The sequence below is a fragment of the Lacerta agilis genome, chromosome 12 (assembly GCF_009819535.1).
Source record: "Lacerta agilis isolate rLacAgi1 chromosome 12, rLacAgi1.pri, whole genome shotgun sequence".
In the NCBI taxonomy this organism is placed as follows: Eukaryota; Metazoa; Chordata; class Lepidosauria; order Squamata; family Lacertidae; genus Lacerta; species Lacerta agilis.
The window spans coordinates 25,503,222-25,521,950 of NC_046323.1; the positions used below are offsets into that span (position 1 = coordinate 25,503,222).

Below are 18,729 nucleotides of genomic sequence, written 5' to 3' on the forward strand. Positions count from 1 at the left end.
AACAATGGGAGTTTTCAACGCTGCTGCCAATTTAGTAAGGATTTCCTCCACTCCTTGATCTAGCACCAATTTTAAAAACATATTAAAGAATGCATTGCCAGGGACTGAAAACTGCAGCATTGTATTTGAAACCTCCCTTTAGTCTGATAGGGAGCCCCTGATGAGCGCTCTTGATTATTTTCCAAGCAGCTATGAATCCATGTGATGGTCATCTAGCCCATACTGAATCTGTTCTGCATACCAAAATATAATGGGGAACTTTGTCAAATGCTTTGCTTGAATCCAACTTTGAAAGCAACATGTATGATCAGCCACATGGTTCAACCAGAGCATAAATACCAGAATCTTTCTTGGACTGGTTTCTGATGTTAAAGATATGAGCAAATACAGGAAACATCAGTGGGCTTCCTTTCCTGTGTTCATGCTAAATGGTTAAAATAATAATAATCAGAAAATACTTCCTTGCAGTCCAGAACTCTCAAACTTGATTTAGCTCTTTTGAGTACCCAACAAGTCCATTTCCTCCAAGCTGCATTTAAATGGTTATTAACACAATGAATCAAACAGTGCCATTTTTAAAAATGCACAATAAGAATATTTGCAATCATTTTTATTTTTATTTTTGCAGCTCTCTGAAAACACTGTTGGAGTTATTTCAATATTTGCATGGCACTTTTGTTCCAGCAGATGGCACTTGCAGCATAAATAATGAATTCACCTACTTTCACTGCCCTGCATTGAAGCTAAACAACAAAATAATTTACTGGTAATCTTGCCATAGTTGTTCAGGAAAGTTATCTAGTTTAGCAGTCTGGAAGAGACCCTTCATTCTAAATACTCCCAACAGTTGCAGTCAGAGATGAAAAGACTATCACAGCAACATTGGATCTAAAAAGGCTAAAAGGTAAAGTTACCCCTGACCATTAGGTCCAGTCGTGTCCGACTCTGAAGTTGCGGCGCTCATCTCGCTCTATAGGCCAAGGGAGCCGGTGTTTGTCCGCAGACAGCTTCTGGGTCATGTGGCCAGCATGACAAAGCCGCTTTCTGGTGAACCAGAGCAGCACACGGAAACACCGTTTACCTTCCCACCGGAGCGGTCCCTATTTATCTACTTGCACTTTGACGTGCTTTCGAACTGCTAGGTGGGCAGGAGCTGGGACCGAACAACGGGAGCTCACCCCGTCGCAGGGATTCGAACTGCCGACCTTCTGATCGGCAAGCCCTAGACTCTGTGGTTTAACCCACAGCGCCACTTGGGTCCCTTTTCATTCATTCTAAATACTCCCAACAGTTGCAGTCAGAGATGAAAAGACTATCACAGCAACATTGGATCTAAAAAGGCTACTTCTTCATTAAAGGGACTCATAGCAAAATATTGGGATCTCTGCAGTGGTTAACACAGATAAAATGCATTTCAACTTCTTCAGACTGGGGAAGTGGTGGCAAGATTGGGGGGGGGGTCCTCATGCGTGGGGTTGTCTGGGGCCAGTGCAAATTGCCTCCCTTACTCAATCACCTTCTCACAGTCCAAGGTATCATCTCTCGAATATGAACAATCAGCTATTCAATCTAAATTCTTTGGGTTGTGCTCTAAGAACTGCAAGAGGAAGAAAAATCACTATTGCTGCACCACAAATATTTATGCAGGAGTTCATGCAGTGTTACGGTGCTCCAGATTCAACCATTCATCTTTATTGTATATCTGCCTGAAAGAACCCTTTTAATGAGCTCTTTTGATCCTGATGTCAAGACTGAGCTATGGGCTGTCTGAAAGGAGCCAGGAGCAAAGCGTCAGGAACCCTGAGGCCAGCAAATACTTTGGACAGAAGAATGCATCAAGAGGGCAAGCCAGGGGTCAGGATAGACAAGCAAGTCAGATTCACAAGCGCCAGCTGATGCAGAATGTGGCAGCCAGATTGCTGGCCAGCTAGTGTTGAAAGATCCACTGCTAAGCCAAGTTCAAGGTCCTCATACTCATTTTCAAAGCCCTGGACAATGTGGGTCCAGCGTACTTGAAAGGTAAAGGGACCCCTGACCATTAGGTCCAGTCGTGTCCGACTCTGGGGTTGCTGCACTCATCTCGCGTTACTGGCCGAGGGAGCCGGCGTACAGCTTCCGGGTCATATGGCCAGCATGACAAAGCCGCTTCTGGCGAACCAGAGCAGCGCACGGAAACGCTGTTTACCTTTTCGCCGGAGCGGTACCTATTTATCTACTTGCACATTGACTTGCTTTCGAACTGCTAGGTGGGCAGGAGCAGGTACCAAACAACGGGAGTTCATCCTGTTGTGGGGATTCGAACCGCCGACCTTCTGATCAGCAAGCCCTAGGGTCTGTGGTTTAACCCACAGCGCCACCCGCATCCCACCCAGCATACTTTAGGGATCACCTAAACCCTTATATCTAAGATCAGTCACTAAGATCTTTGGAGCAGCATTATTTGTTGTCCCCAGTGTTGGCGAGTCTCATCTGTCAACAAGAAACCTTGCTCTTAGCGGCATTGGTCCAGTCCTGTGGAATGCTCTGCCAATACAGATTCAGCGAGTGCCTTCTGTTTCAACCTTTAAACACCTGCTGAAAACTTTCCTATGCCACCAGGTTTATGCAGGCAATTAAGAAAAATGATTAGTTGATGGTCTTTGATTTTAAATTTTTGTGTGCTTTTAGTATATATAATTTTAGAAACCACTCTGATTTTTTTTAAAAAAAAAAATGATACAGCAGTATATAAATATTTCATAAATAAATAAAATTGATGATGAATCAGGAGGGAGGCGTAAGCCAGAAGTCAGGACCATAGAATCAGAACTGTAGAGTTCGAAGGGACATCTAGCCCAACCCCCTGCAATCTCAACTAATTCATCCAGGACAGATGGCCATCCAACCTCTGCTTAAAAACCACCAATGAAAGAGAGTCCATCACCTCACGGGAGTCTGTTCCACTGTTGAACAGCCCATACTGTCAGAAAGTTCTTCCTGGTGTTTAGTCGGGATCTCTTTTCTTGTAACTTGAAGCCACTGGTTCGTGTCCTACTCTCCAGAGCAGGAGAAAACAAGCTTGTTCCCCCTTCCATGTGACAGCCCTTGGCTACAGGGCTACAGCCCACGTGACAGGCCTTCTCTGCAGTGGCTCCCTGTCTGTGGAATGCTCTCCCCAGGGAAGTTCGCCTGGCGCCTTCATTACACACCTTTAGGCGCCCGGCAAAAACGTTCCTTTTTAACCAGGCCTTTGGTTGATCCGATTCACATCCTATGCCCTTTTAAAATGTGTTTTTTTTGGTGTGTGGTGGTGGTGGGGTTATTGGGTTGCTGTTTTTATTTTTATTAAGTATTTTGTGGTTTTATATCTTGATTTTATTCTGTGAACCGCCCTGAGACCCCAGGTATAGGGCGGTATATAAATTTAAAAAATAAAATAAAATAATAATAATGGAAGACGGCTACCATATTTCCTCTCAGTCTCCTCTTTGCAGGCTAAACATACCCAGCTCTTTCAACTGTTCCTCATAAGGCTCGGTTACCAGCAATAACTAAGTACACATCAGTGCTAAGGAACAGAAGAATTCACAATGGTCAGCTGGAACAGGAAGGCTTCTTATACTCCTTCCTGTCCAGGAAGAGCCAATAGGCAGCCTGGGTGGGCGGAGTCAGTCTACTGCTGGGGCAAAGCTGGCACCTGTAATTGAAAGGTTCACCACCTGGGAGAGCTGCCCACATATCCAGGATTTCCTGACACCTGATCGGTGACCCAATTGTCAGTGTATTCCAAGCAACAAAAAGGGGCAAAGATAACATAAGTTTGTAACCAAAGTAAACAACCCTCTGTTGAAAGCCCAACAAAGTCAGCAGAACTGCATTAGAAAACACATTTAAAACTCTTGTCCTCCTTACTCATCCTTAGCTCAATCATTATTCTGTGAAAGGTGAGGACTTGGGGGGGGGGTTTCCCCCTCCCCTTGTGGATTAAACTTTTTTTTTTTTTAACCTTGATTTCTTAATTACATTTTTTCCTGCACAAAGGGTAACTGTTGTATCTTCCTATTAGTTTCATCCCTAATCTCAGAGTCCTAGTGAACTCAGCCATTCATTGTGAAACAATAGCACCTCCAGTTCCAACTTTCATTGCTGGTTTCTTGTTTCACTGAACTGGAGCCAGGCTGTAGCCATTTGGGAGGAAAAGCCGCAGATGCACACAAAAACGCTACTTTTCCTCCGTTCCAATGCAATGACACCTGATACAAGCAAAGATGGGGAGAGAAATCTGAGCATTCAATATGCCAGGATGAGAACTTGCAGCAGTGAGAAGTTTAGGGAAAGGAGGGAGGGAGGGAGGGAGGGAGGGAGGGAGGGAGGGAGGGATGGTACAGGACCAGGTATTGCTGTCCCTTTTGCAAGGAACTATACTGCTGTAAGCTCTGGATGAAGGGACCTGGCAGGTCAGCTGTTCTCAGATCTATAAATCACACCCACTTTAACACATTGGCTTCCTTGGCAAGGAACTTTCGCCGGTGCAACTGATCAGCTCCGGTGAGCAAAATCCAGAGTTTTAACGTCTTTTAATTGCAAATTTACTTTAAACAAAAGAAGCAAATAAACCGGGGGGGGGGGGGGAGGAAGAAGTTACACATGGTCTACCCAGTTACAGGTAGGTAGCCGCGTTGGTCTGCCATAGTCAAAAAATAAAAATAAAATAAAAATCCTTCCAGTAGCACCTTAGAGACCAACTAAGTATCTGAAGAAGTGTGCATGCACACGAAAGCTCATACCATGAACAAACTTAGTTGGTCTCTAAGGTGCTACTGGAAGTAATTTTTTATTTTTTTATTTTGTACGGTCTACCCATTTTTCTGTGACATATGCGCTAAGGAGCATCTCTTGGATGCAATACCTGTATTTGAAGTAGATTTGATAGTGTTGTAAAAACTTCCTGACAATGGGATTATGTTTATCCAGGGTGGGGTCAAAGGTTTCCGATAGCAGCGGTTATGACTTGTATAAAGGAAGAGAGCAGGAGATTTTCCCAGTGAGGAAAATGTTTCATTTTAAAAAGGAAATTATATTTTAATACCAGGGTAAAGTTTAGCGGCTAGTGATTTGTGTGTCTTTGAAGAATCTTGTCTGCCATGGTTGCGTGAGCTTTGTCTTTGCAAATCAGAAATGGTTTGTCAACAATATCTTATTAATTTCTTTAATTATTAAGATATTAATAATAAATTTCTTTAACTTCTTATTTAAACAGGTGTGCTTAGTGCTTGCTGTTACTAACCTCTGCATCTGACAGCGATAATATTGATTGTTTAAGGTCTCCTTTTAATAATTTACCATGTAGAGAATTTGGAGCTAACCTTTTTGTCCCCAGGAGAGATTTCTTGGCTGAGAACAAATGGGGGAAGAGCCATCCCATACAACTGATGTCAATGGGACAATCCTACGCATGTCTACTCAGAAGTATGTCCAATTAAGCTCAATAGCACTTACTCCCAGTTAAGTGTGTATGGGATTATATCTTAATGCTGCAATTCTGTAACCAATTTGTCTGGGAGTAAACGCCTTGCAGACTTACTTCAGAGAAAATATGTATAAATTGCATCGCTTCTCTTAAACTGTGAAGGTGAAATACTTATACCATGAAATCGTAACTTGTCTACAAAAGCAAATACTTTTACAATTTCAGAATTTCTGGAGAATGAAGAAGCCACAGCACAATCTTGTGACAACTTCTCAGTAGACATTTATGACTATGATCTGTTGTGACCCTTTCAAAGTGCATTTGAGAGAATTTGCCAATATTAGCAGAATTCAGGTTGCAATTTTATGTCCACCTTTCCCCACTGAACTCAAGGGAGATCAACTTCGGAGATTACAAGATTGTGCCATGAACACCCATGTTTACAGATGGCCCATTTTGTCCAGGTCTTGTTAAAAAAAGAAAAGAAAGAACAGTGGAGATTAGTTACTCAATGAAGTTTGCAATTGTTTCTTTATGGAACCACATAATTTAACATGAAATGGGCTGGTGCAATGAAAGAAAACATTCCTTTAAATATTCAAGAAGAAGGTCAACCAAGTTCCTATGGGTTTATTAATTATATTATTATTATTATTATTATTATTATTATTATTATCACTGCCTAGTATTTGAATTTCTGGTTAGATGTGGGAGAAAATTGAATTCAAATCACAGCTATTGCCAAAAGCTTTGTGACATTTTTGGTTCCAAGCATCATAGAATTGTGGAGTTGGAGGGGACCACGCGGATCATCTAGTTCAACCCTCTGCAATGCAAGAATCTTTTGGCCCAACATAGGGCTCGAACGCACAACCCTGAGATTAAGTCTCACATTCTACTGACTGAGCCAAACTGATCGATCTCAGTTCCATAAAACATTTCATGTTCCATAAAACAAGAGTGAGGGGTTGCACTAAATTACTACTTTTATAAAAAATGTAAAATTACCATTCGAAAACTCAAATGGTAGAAATGGTTAAGAGCGGTAGACTTGTTATCTGGGGAACCGGGTTCGCATCTCCACTCCTCCACATGCAGCTGCTGGGTGACTTTGGGCTAGTCACACTTCTTTGAAGTCTCTTAGCCCCACTCACATCACAGAGTGTTTGTTGTGGGGGAGGAAGGGAAAGGAGAATGTTAGCCGCTTTGAGACTCCTTCGGGTAGTGAAAAGTGGGATATCAAATCCAAACTCTACTCTTCTTCAAACGTTTCCCTATAAAATGAGATTTTTGAATATCAGACAAGTATACATTTCCTGGTCACTATCTGCTCATAAGAGTCAAAGGGATTGTTCTTAGCAATATTGTTTTAATGAGCAAAATAAAATGAACCTGAAATCACTATTAATCATTCAGCGTAATCTACCCGTCTTTTTTCTTTAATACGTGGGTTTGGTTTCAGTAGTTTGTTAAAGGAAATTCATATCTCTTTCTTAGAATAAAAAAGTATCTTATCAGAACACATACAAGCACAGCTTCTCAGGAAGATACCAGGTTAAAACGTTGGCTTTCTCTTCCATTTATCAAGGTCTATCTTGAAGAAGGTTGAAAGAAGACAAAGATGCACTCAGCACTGGGCTTATCTTTCATGCTAATTGCTGTTTCCTCCAATTTTGCAATGGCAATCAAAAAGGAAAAAAGAGTTCCCCAGACACTCTCCAGAGGTACTGTAGTGTCACTCTGTTCTTTGGATCCCTGCGTGATCTGATTACTTTCTAAAGTTCATTCAAAACAAGTAGGTGTTTAACGAGGTATGGGAAATTTTAAAGATAAGGAAATATTATTGAAATAACCATTGGATCGGGAAGGTGGTTTGAAAGATGAACATCATTGCTTGCTGGTTCTAGCCTGAAAGCATCACATCATCCAGACTCTAACCTAATAATAATAAAAATAAAAGGTAAAGGTAAAGGTACCCCTGACCATTAGGTCCAGTTGCGGACGACTCTGGGGTTGTGGCACTCATCTCACTCTATATGCCGAGGGAGCCAGCGTTTGTCCACAGACAGCTTCTGGGTCATGTGGCCAGCATGACTAAGCTGCTTCTGGCAAACCAGAGCAGCGCACTGAAAAGGCGTTTACCTTCCTGCCGGATCGGTACCTATTTATCTACTTGCACTTGACATGCTTTCGAACTGCTAGGTGGGCTGGAGCTGGAACTGAACAACGGGAGCTCACCCCGTCGCGGGGATTCAAACTGCTGACCTTCTGATCGGCAAGTCCTAGGCTCTGTGGGTTAGACCACAGCACCACCCGTGTCCAATAATAATAATAATAATAATAATAATAACAATAACAATAATGTTATTACTTATATCCCACCCATTTGGCTGGGTTTCCCCAGCCACTCTGGGCGGCTCCCAACAGAATATTAAAAACATGATAAAACATCAAATATTAAAAACTTCCCGAAACAGGGCTCCCTTTAGATGTTTTCTAAAAGTCAGGTAGTTGTTTATTTCCTTGACATCTGATGGGAGGGCGTTCCACAGGGCAGGCACCACTACCGAAAAGGCCCTAGAAGAATGTGGCTTCTCCTAGAATACGGTGGTAGGTTGGTTTTTCAAATGGGGTGAAAACACTGTTCCACATGCTCTCACCTTAATATATGTGTGCCTGGTATGTGCCCAAAATGTCATGAGAAAAGTGTTGCTTAACAACAGACAGGATAACGTACAAACTACTGATCAGCCTCTATAAAAAGACAGAAAGAGTGGGCATTTGCCATTTTCATTGTTGGCTTGGATTACTTTGAAAAATATAATGGATGAGTGGATGGTTATCTACCTTGAATCTGTTGTTCCAGGATGGGGAGATGATATAACCTGGGTACAAACTTATGAAGAAGGGCTCTACCAGGCAAAACAAAGGTAAGATCCCATCCCTGAAGCTGTTTGGGAGAAGGAAGTTTGCTCTAACAAAATATCCCTTCCAGGCTGACAGTGTAAGAACTCTTACAACTCAAGAATGGGAAAGCAGTTTCCATTCAATAGAAGCTGATTCTCCCTCCCAGTGCTGCACTTGGAAGCTGCCGCATGCTGCTCCTTTCAATCTCCAAAAGCAGCAGCAAGGGGAAACTTGATCCATGTGGCTCCTTTCCATTTCCATCAGTGGTGGAAAGGAGCAGCGTGTGGAGACTTGCAAAGCCTAGGGCTGGCAACGCCATTTGAGCTGTGCTTCCCAAGCTTGGGAACCCCGCACAAGGGATTTTGGCAGGTGGGCGGGATAATGCACCTGTCAACCGTGCGGCATCATGATGGCATAGTGTGAATGACAGGTGGGTGGCCCCGCCCATGTTTCAAAGTTGGCCCATGGTGTGGGGTCACAGTCAAAAAGGCTCCCCGCCCTTGCTGTTAGGTGTGGTGCCATGAGTAAAATAATGGATCTTATGGGTTGATAGAGGAGTAAGTAATCTTTCACTTAATTCATTTCCAAATTCTTATGGGCTGTATGCATGAGATGAAATATGGAAGAAGGTATCAGACATTCAAATATGGCTCTGCAGGTTTCATGTTTCACCCGCGCCTGTCAGGAAGAGGAATCCTACAATGGGACGGGGTAAACGAACCTACACTGTTTACTTTTCTTGTCCCTTTGCAGAGGATTTCTCTGAGCCTATTCAATGTACTTTGTAATTGTTACTTAATTCATTGCCACACCATTTGCCCATCATCCCATTTATGATAGAACAATGTATCTTCATTTAACCTAATATGTTTTTCTCTCTCCTTGGAACAGTAATAAGCCACTGATGGTCATTCACCATTTGGAAGATTGTCCGTATTGTCAAGGTAAATCAAGCATGTTTGATTTGAAGCGACAATTCCTTGTATCTCTCCGCAAACATAAATGATTCTACTGTGTGCTGCACTTCAGGTGGCTGCTTACACATCCCCTGCAAAGAGAAAATAGGCAGATTGTTGGCAAATGTGTTAACAAATGTACATGGATACATGCAAATTTAGAAGGAATGACTCTGATTCAAATAGAAATACAATGTGCCTTACCTTGGTGGGAAAGACTTTGACCAGGGTGCCTATTCTGTCTTCTGTTGTGAAGAGGAAGGCGGGGTCGTGGGGGAGATGATCACAGAGGATGGTTCTATTTTGTATTCCTCTATGTCGTAGTCTCGTTGTAGAGCAACAACATGCAGGACTCAGTGCAGCTGGGAGGCCAGCCAACCAGAAGAGTCTCTTGAGGTGTACTTGCCTGGAGTCAGCATCCATAGTCATCAGGTCCATTCCTAGGATTGGGCAAACAGCAATCTATGTGGTCAGATGGTCCAGGGGGTCAGGGAATCTGATGATCATGGGGGTCAAGACGAGGAGGAAGCAGCAAGGTAGAACCAGGAGCTACAGTTGTTGTTTACAGCATCTGACTGCTGCTGGAGTCTCTGCTTGAGAAGGCTGAAGCCAGCTGGTTCTCATCAGTGCCTCCTTCTCCTCTGTGTCCTTGAAGGCTGATCAGCTGCAGGTGGAGTGACTCCGCCTTCTCCCCCTCCAGGCTGCTGTTCAGCGGGCGAAGCTGACTCCTGGCCCACGACACTCTAATAAAGAGGAATGCTTGCCTACTCTCTTTGCAGTTGTTGTATTTTACACTTGGAATGACGATCTTCCTTTGCTTTTCTCCAGCACTGAAGAAGGTTTTCGTGGACAATCAAGAAATTCAAGAGATGTGCCAGAACAACTTCATCATGCTCAATCTGATGGTGCGCACATGTAATGTGCAGATTAAACTTATTATTTGCCGTTATAATGCTTGATTTAGTGCTAAAGGTTAAGATGGTGTGCATTCTTTTCTTTTTTTCCTGCCAGCATGAAACAACAGACAAGAACATGTCACCTGATGGACAATACGTGCCTCGAATCATGTTTGTAGGTATGTGTTGGATGTGACTATGACCCCAAAATGGAACCTCATCTCAATGAAGCATGAAGATTTCCAGCAGTAGCCCATCAAAGTCTTTCAGGAGTAGGAAATGCTGGTTGACACTGCAGGATAGTCCAGGGGTGGTGATGGGAAGGTGAAAGTTGCCTGCTCCTAGCAGTAATGTAAACTTTAAAATAAATATATGCCTAACATTGCAACAGCAGATCTCTACAAAATATTGCAAAGACGGTCAACTACAGAATAAACATTTAACACAATAAAGTTAACCAAAAAAATAATTATCTGAAAGATTTCAAAAGAAAACCTAACTAAAGGATTACAAAATGCTCATCTAAAAGAGCATAATTCACAAGAGAATGCAGTAGTATCATGAGCATAGTACATATCTGCTGTTGCTGCTGCTGCTGCCAATCTTGCCAATGGTGGTTTGTATAATAATAATAATAATAATAATAATAATAATAATAATACATTTATTTATTTATTTATTTATTTATTTATTTATTTATTTATTTATACATACCCCACCCATCTCACTGGGATTCCCCAGCCACTCTGGGTGGCTCCCAATAGAATATTAATAATAATAATTTAAAAAGCAATAAAACATCAAACATTAAAAAATTCCCTAAACAGGGCTGCCTTCAGAAGTCTTCAAAAAGTCAGATAGTTGTTGATTTCCTTGACATCTCATGGGAGGGTGTTCCACAGGGCAGGCACCACTACCGAGAAGGCCCTCTGCAATGAACAGGGTGGTGATACAATGACTACTGCAGTCGACCCAAGATAATATCACCAAGGCAACTATCTGCAAACAAACACTAAACATCCATAAAAATGGCAAAAGTAGTTACTTTCCCAAATAAGTTTTATTTTAAACAATAGCAAACACAGTAAATAAAGAGTCCACTTGTGATATACGAGTGGTTCAGTGCTTGGACGTCATGCTGGTAATGCAATGTTTCGTCGCTAAAGAGCTTTGTAGTAAATAATATACAAGGGAAGACAGTATGTAAATGACTTAAAGCAAGGGTATATCTGTCCCCATCTGCATGTTGCCATTGGGGGGAGCATAGAAAGAGGACAATGTCCTTCAATTTGTTAAACCTCCTGGTGGTTTGTGGCAGGTGGCAGCTGTGGAAGCTCAGGCTCGATGACCTGGGTCTTCAACTAAGAGACAGCCAAGATAGATTCCTACCTACATCCCAACTGTCCATCACTGTTGTGCAATGGGTTGGTTCACACCTAATGCTAAACTATTGTTCAATGCTATAGGAACAAGTTCTTACACACATGCTCTCTCACCCCTCTGCTTCCGTCTCCTTTGAGTGCTGTACTAATTAATTAGTAATGTCCAGGTGTTCAGAAAGCCACAGTTTGCCATCACATCCAAACCAGCAAACTATGGTTTATCCTTGCCCTGAGAACCATAACTGAAATCAGACTCTAGACTGAGCCATATTAAAATTAATTTCATTACAGACTACTGAGTAACATCCCTCAAAAATCTTAATTCCTACCTCTTAGCATGAAATAAGAGTAAGATGCTGTTATATCAGGGATGACTACAATATTTTGTTTGCTTTTCCAGATCCTTCTCTCACGGTAAGGGCTGATATCACTGGAAGATACTCTAATCGACTTTATACTTATGAGCCTCAAGACCTGCCAGTCTGTGAGTTGATCCCTCAAAACAAGCGTATGTTTGTGCTGCCCATAGAGGGAGTGCTCAGGTGAACCCCTCCAGGAGATTACAAAATACGCAGAGTAGCAAGTCTGCACTTTCTGCTTACTGCTGTGCCAAAAATTTACCGCCTGCACTTTTTTATTATAAAAACTCTATTAATTAATGAGAAAAGAAATTGCTTTCAAAAATTATCAAAGGGAGGAGAAAATGTTACAGAAACTCTCACAGGTTGAGTGCAAGGTTTTTGTCCTGCTCACCTTACTTTTGAGGAGACCAAGGGGTGTTTATGAGGTTCCTTTTTTCACCTGACACATCATCCCAGCAGTGGTCTGCACTCTGCAGCCTTCCTGGACATGTGCATTTCCATTAAAGCCCAGGTGAAGGCATCATGAGAACTTCCCCATAGGGCATTTTCAGATTAGGAAGCATCGGTAGCTGGGCAGGCTGCAGAGTGCTGGATAAATGCATATGAGGGGGAACCCCAAACCATCTGACAATAAGTTAAGCTTAAAACGACGTGCCAACCCAAATTCTAGTGTGCGTGCACAAACACACACATATAAATATATAAACTGTTGAACGAACAAGGCAGAAAAATGAGAGAAGAAAATGAGTTTCAGGAGAAGAAATTCTAGAATTTTGAGGACAGATGAAAGCACAGCACCAATGTCTGTATGCTTTACTGGCCCTGTGTCCTGATGTCTGCATGTTTAGTGCAGCATCCGAAAGGGAAGCCTTTGCGGCCAGGATCCGTTCTGGAGCCCCGGCCTCTAGCCAAAAAGGACGCAGGGCAAAGCGCCACATCTGCACGCGGAGCGGCAAACCTGGAAGTAACCCATTCTGGTACTTCCGGGTTTGCCACAGACGTTCGCCAGAATGGACGCTAGACAAGGCGGAGGTATTACTGTATAGATATATATTTAAACTGCTAGGTTGGCAGAAGCTGCGACAGAGCAACGGGAACTCACCATAGCTGTCAAGCTTCGGATTTGAAAATAAGGGATCAGCAGCCTCACCTATCCCGGGGACAGTCACGTGGCAGTGGTGGGCGGAGCCAGAAGCAAAAGTGGGCGGCACTGGTGTGAATGTGCACAGTAGGCTTACAGTATTTTGGAAACCCCTCCCGTGGGCTACGACGCCTCGGCTGCTCAGCGAGCTCCGGATAAAAAGTTACAAAGCGCGGGCCGCTCCGTCGTATTGTAACGTTTCAAAGCACCAGCCGCCCATTTTCAAAGGCAGCCAGGCTCCCCCCCCCCCCCAGCTAACCCTATTGTCTAGCTGAGGGGCTCGGCGGCAGCTGATAGGGGCTGATGCAGGGGGCTAAATATGCCCCCCTGTAAGCGCGGGAAATGGCTCCTGCTTGCTTTGAGGCTGCAAGGAGGCGAGGTCTCTCCAGTCCCTGGCCAGCAGTGGGAGGAAGAGGAGCTGCTTCCTTTGAAAAAACGGGAAATTAAAGGGATATAAAAAATAAGGGATGGCAGCGGGAAACTGCTTGAAATAAGGGAGATTCCCGGGGAAAACGGGATACTTGACAGCACTGGTCAACTCACCCCGTTGAGTGGATTCCAACCTCTGACCTTCCAATCAGAGAGAGAGGGTTTTTTCGAAGAAAAATAGGTGCCATTATGCACAATCCTTACACCCCCCCACCTCCACCGCTTATCTCCCCACCTGATCTCTCTCTCCCCCTGCACCTTTGTCGCTGCCACTGCCACTTCCCGCAGCTGCAGGCAAGGCCTCCCGGAGCCACATAGTTGCTAAAGCGCCTTCCAAGGAAGGTTCCTGACGATCGTGAAAAGGTCGCACCACCCTTTTACGATTGTGGGTCAGACAAGATCCAGATATGGGGAGCCAAGCACATATCTCCCCTTCCCCACACTGGCCCCCTTCTGCTGCCTTTGCACTTATATGGAGCTGGGGACAGGGAGAACAAACAGAGGTCTGTTGGGCCCAGGCGGAGATTAATTGGTATGTGGCTGCATTGCACCTGCACTTGACTGGATGGAGCTCAAAGGATTTCTGGGTTCTTTTGTTTTGCTCTCCATGTGCAAGAAGATCCCAGCTGTTGCTTCCAAAGGTCAAGGGGGTGGGGAAAACAACAGTATTTTTGGTAGTTTCTTTTCTCTGTTTTTAACTGTGATCATAATTCATGTCATTATCTTTCTCTCCCCACCCCCCACCCCAGTAATAGAGAACATGAAGAAAGCGTTGCGTCTTGTTCAGACTGAACTCTAAGTGCAGTGGTGAGATCATCACACCCCAGGGAAGCAATGTGAATCAAGAAGTGTCTATCTGACCCATCTCTCTTTTCCCTCTCTGGAATTTTATTCCCAGCCTGCCGTTATCCCATTCCAGGCCTATCTTGCCTCTTCCAAGTGTGGTAGTAGTAATAGTAGTCGGGCCCATCTGCAGTATCATGCCACTTCAAATAGTCATGGCTTCCCCCAAAGAATCCTGGGAAATGTAGTCTGTTAAGGGTGCTGAGAGTTGCTATCTCCCCCCACCCCCCAACAGAGCTACAGTTCTCAGAGTGGCTTAACAGTCTGTCCCTCTTTCCACAGAATTCTAGGAATTGTAGGTCTCTGAGGGGGATAGGTGGCCTCCTAATAACTCCCAGCAAATTTAATCAACTACAGTTCCCAGGATTCTTTGAGGGAAGCCATGACTGTTCGTGGTGATGCTTTAAAAGGTATGGAGCAGTTGTGGCCATGGATGCAGTATCAAACCTCAGTTAGCGAGAATGAAGGCACAATTTTACCTCAGGATCCTTCCCTTCCTGGAACTTCATATCACAATATGCCATCCCCCAGAGTCTCATTCCACAGTTTTAGAATCTGCAGTTGGAGGAAAGCATACAGGTACACAGCAATGCTTATATTTGTGAAAATAAGATACGAAGTATGTTAGTTTGGGGGGAACTGTTTTGCAGAAACGTGTATAGTAGGGGAAATAATGCACAAGCATGTATATGTTAGGATCAATTAGCATGAAAATGCTGATGAATTTTATATATGTGGAAATGCGGAAATGTGGAGAACTGAATTTAAGATTACAAAAGATCAGAGAAATGGAAATTGACAGATTCACCTGTCCTGAAAGCCACTAGCTGGCAATGTCATGTAATGCCCATGCAAACACATCAGCACAAATGTATGGCTATACACTGGAAGCTCCCATAGTTTTCAACCTAGAGTGTAAAATGCTGTTTCAGCACATCCCAACCGTACAAGATACAAAGATGAACATCAGTCCATGGTGGATTACTAGAAACTACTGCAAACCAGTGCAGGCTCTGCAATCTAAATAGCTAGGAGCTGCTTCTAGCATAGGCATGCTGGAGATGAAAGGGTAATTCTCTTTTCCGGTGATGCTTCTTGTATTCCTGGTCACATAGATGGGAATCTCCTGCTGGATTTTTTTATTTCCATTAATTTACAGTAGTTAGCTCCCAGCCTTATAATGCTGTGTAGAAATAGGCTTTTGTGCAGAGTTATCTTGAAGATGTCATTGCAATCTGCTTTTGCTAAGATAGTGTGAATGAGCGAAATATCAATTTCTTACAATGCAGTCCTAGGAAAGTTTATTCAGAAATCATTTCCACTGATTTCAGTGGGATTGACTTCTTAAAAGGTGGATTAAGAGCACAGCCTTAGTTGTTCTGCAAAGGAATTGGTTGTGTTATCTGCACAAATTACTCCAAATTATTTGAATTTTGTATGAAAAAATACTCCCAAAATAAAATAATAACCTGCTGCCAAATCCTTCAGACCTCTCTTTGGTGTTGTCGGTTTGTTTAATAATTTCTGCCTCTCGTTTCCAACTATAGTTCAAAGCACCTTTCATCAAATCTGAAACTGCAAAGCTTGGGGGTGTGGAAGGCAAGGGAGGGGGCACTGGGCAGACCTGAAAGTGACCAAAGGCTATTTGAGAAACACTGGCATAGAGGATGTGCAGTCCTCATCAGTGCCACAGGTGGGCACTGTACTCACATGGAGGTTTCTTCAAGCAGAAATCACTGAGCCACTGTCGGAAAGAAACAACCTCTCTGCTCCAGACCTTTTAAGCACAACTATTCTACTTGTTGGGGGACGCGGGTGGTGTTGTGGGTTAAACCACAGAGCCTTGGGCTTGCTGATCAGAAGGTTGGCAGTTCGAATCCCCACGACGGGGTGAGCTCCCGTTGCTCGGTCCCAGCTCCTGCCCACCTAGCAGTTCAAAAGCACGTCAAAGTGCAGGTAGATAAATGGGTACCACTCCAGCAGGAAAGTAAACAGGGTTTCCGTGCGCTGCTCTGGTTTGCCAGAAGCGGCTTAGTCATGCTGGCCACATGACCCGGAAGCTGTACGCCGGCTCCCTCAGCCAATAAAGTGAGATGAGCGCCGCAACCCCAGAGTCGTCCGCAACTGGACCTAATGGTCAGGGGTCCCTTTACCTTTACCTTTATTCTACTTGTTAAACCACATTCCCACTCCAAAGCCCTTCCATCTACTCTCATTCAAAACATCTAAATCCTTCTCTCAGCTTCCGCATCACCACCTAGTTGTTCTGTGACCAAGTGGCCATTCTAAACCTCTCTGTTTGCCCTCAAGCACCAACCGTGACTGCATCCATCTAACACAGACGATGGGGCTCTTATGAAGGAGTCTTCTCAATTCTGCATTCTGAAGCAGACAGCCAGGGAAACAAGAGTAAGGGAAGAAGCAGACATGTCAACAGCACAGGTCATTGTGAATATAATGGGGAAAGGCTATATCTCCTGAGACGTAAACGAGACGGGCAGGGCACCTACTCAGAGGGTGCTTAAGCAGCGGTGTGTTTCTTTGGAGATTCTCATCTTCCTAAAATAGATGTGACAAATCAAGAGCAATGTTTTTCTTCTTTTTCAAACAGCATCCACACAGAGAGGCCGTCTCAATCACTCATCACTCTGGCTCATTGCAGCCGCTGGCCCTTTGTCCTGTGATGTGGGAAGAGAGTTCCTATTGTTCTTTGATCACATTTAAAATTTGTCCCTTGTAGACTGACTTGATGGCACTTCTACCCTCTTGTGGAATTTCTATAGAATAAGAATTAGAATTATCGACTGAAGCATGGTACAAAAGGTGGGTTGACTATGGCATCCTCCTGTTCTCCTCCGTGCCTCCGTTCTGCCCTGCCCCATAACCATTAGTCAGGACCCCAAAGCCATTCATTGGCCTGTTTTATTGGGGGGGGCACACATCTCTTCCATTTATATTTCTTTTTCTAAAGCATTTTTGTACTTTTGCTAAACTTCTTCCATGCCTGTTAAACATTGATGGTGCTGTTTTGTTTATAATTGTTTATGTTTTCTGTTTTACAATTTAAAATACTCATTTTACATCCATAAGATGTCATTGACTTCCCCTCTTCTCTTTCCATGGTTCATTTTACATATCATAAATCCCTGCATATTTTACAAAAAAACCCATACCATTCAGTATTCCATTATTGCATCCCTCAAAACTTGTTTACATTGTTGAATTTAACTTGATACTGCCAGTGTTTTCTTGATGGTGCTGAATATCAGGAATGGAGGTACAGTAACAAGTGGGACTTGTTGCAACAAAACGCAGCAGCGTCGAACATCATAGAACCACAGAACTGTAGAGTTGGAAGGGACCACGATGATCATCTAGTCCAGCCCCCTGCAATGCAGGAATTTCTTGCCCAATGTGGGGCTCAAACCCACAACCCTGAGATTAAGAACCTCCTGCTCTACCAATTCAGCTGCCCTATTCAGAGTTCCAGCCAACCACCCATGTCCTCTTTCAAGAGCCTCTCTTTAATTCCCCCTTCCTCCTGGTTTCCCATTCCCCCACCCAACAATCAGCTGGGCATGTTTACAGCATGCATAGCGCACTCAACAAACTACAGTTCCCAGGATTCTCCATGACTGTTAAAATGGTATAAGAGTGCTGTTAATGTACAGTGCAGTTGTGACCTAAAGGAAACACATAGTCATAAAGACACTTTTTCTGTGCATTCTAAAAATGCACCTGGAGTCTCCAACAGTACAATAGGCTGCCTGCTTCAGAAAGGTGCCTTCCATGAGTTGTAAGGTAATAGGAATGGCAATGGGGGGGGGGGCAGAGTACGCACGCTAGTCCCTGTTCCACCCACCGCATGCTTCCTTTACACTTTTTCTGTAACTCCTGCAGAGGGCTGTTGTACAAAAGGACACGTCCCTCCGCTGTGCTGAGTTTTACTTCTACAACACAGCTAAGAACTTGTTTCAGACTGAAAATTATGTGTGCAGAACGGGGTGTGGGATAAGCCTTGATACGATTCCCAAGCAAATTTGCGCGCACCGCATTCTTTCCTCCACTTATCAGTAGCCAGTAATCTGAACAGGAAGCAAACAAACTCCTTCAGCTTCAGACCTGCACACGGACGGGGATGCAGAAAGTCGAAAACTGACGGAACAGGTCCTTAGCCTGTATCCGTCTCCTGCCGGGAGGGTGGTGGCTCCCCTCAGCAGATGGCAGGTCCATAAATATATGGGGCTGAACATTTCACTCTGTGCAAATATTTGCTGTGAGCTGTAACAAAAGAGGGAGAAAATGTTTGCCATGGAGACCAAAGGCTTTGGAACACCTCAGCATTTAGGTGACAGAAAAAGCAT

General features: G+C 43.7%; 1 protein-coding gene across 1 annotated transcript; it reads left to right on the forward strand.

The window, feature by feature from the left end:
• The first annotated feature begins 4,421 nt into the window (after positions 1-4,421).
• AGR3 (anterior gradient 3, protein disulphide isomerase family member) lies at positions 4,422-14,464 on the forward strand. Its single transcript, XM_033165348.1, has 8 exons — positions 4,422-4,527; positions 7,038-7,173; positions 8,316-8,379; positions 9,248-9,300; positions 10,141-10,217; positions 10,324-10,387; positions 11,991-12,074; positions 14,272-14,464. Exons 2-8 carry the CDS (start codon positions 7,071-7,073, stop codon positions 14,319-14,321), a joined length of 495 nt encoding a protein of 164 aa, XP_033021239.1. The 5' UTR covers positions 4,422-4,527; positions 7,038-7,070; the 3' UTR covers positions 14,322-14,464.
• The last annotated feature ends 4,265 nt before the right edge of the window (positions 14,465-18,729 follow it).

What these genes read in the sequence shown, in the direction of transcription:
- AGR3 (XM_033165348.1), top strand. Translation starts at nt 7,071, where the DNA reads ATGCACTCAGCACTGGGCTTATCTTTCATGCTAATTGCTGTTTCCTCC. An exon ending in TCATCATGCTCAATCTGATG is followed by an intron (nt 10,218 to 10,323) that starts GTGCGCACATGT and finishes TTTTCCTGCCAG; the next exon opens with CATGAAACAACAGACAAGAA. An exon ending in GCCTCAAGACCTGCCAGTCT is followed by an intron (nt 12,075 to 14,271) that starts GTGAGTTGATCC and finishes CCCCCACCCCAG; the next exon opens with TAATAGAGAACATGAAGAAA.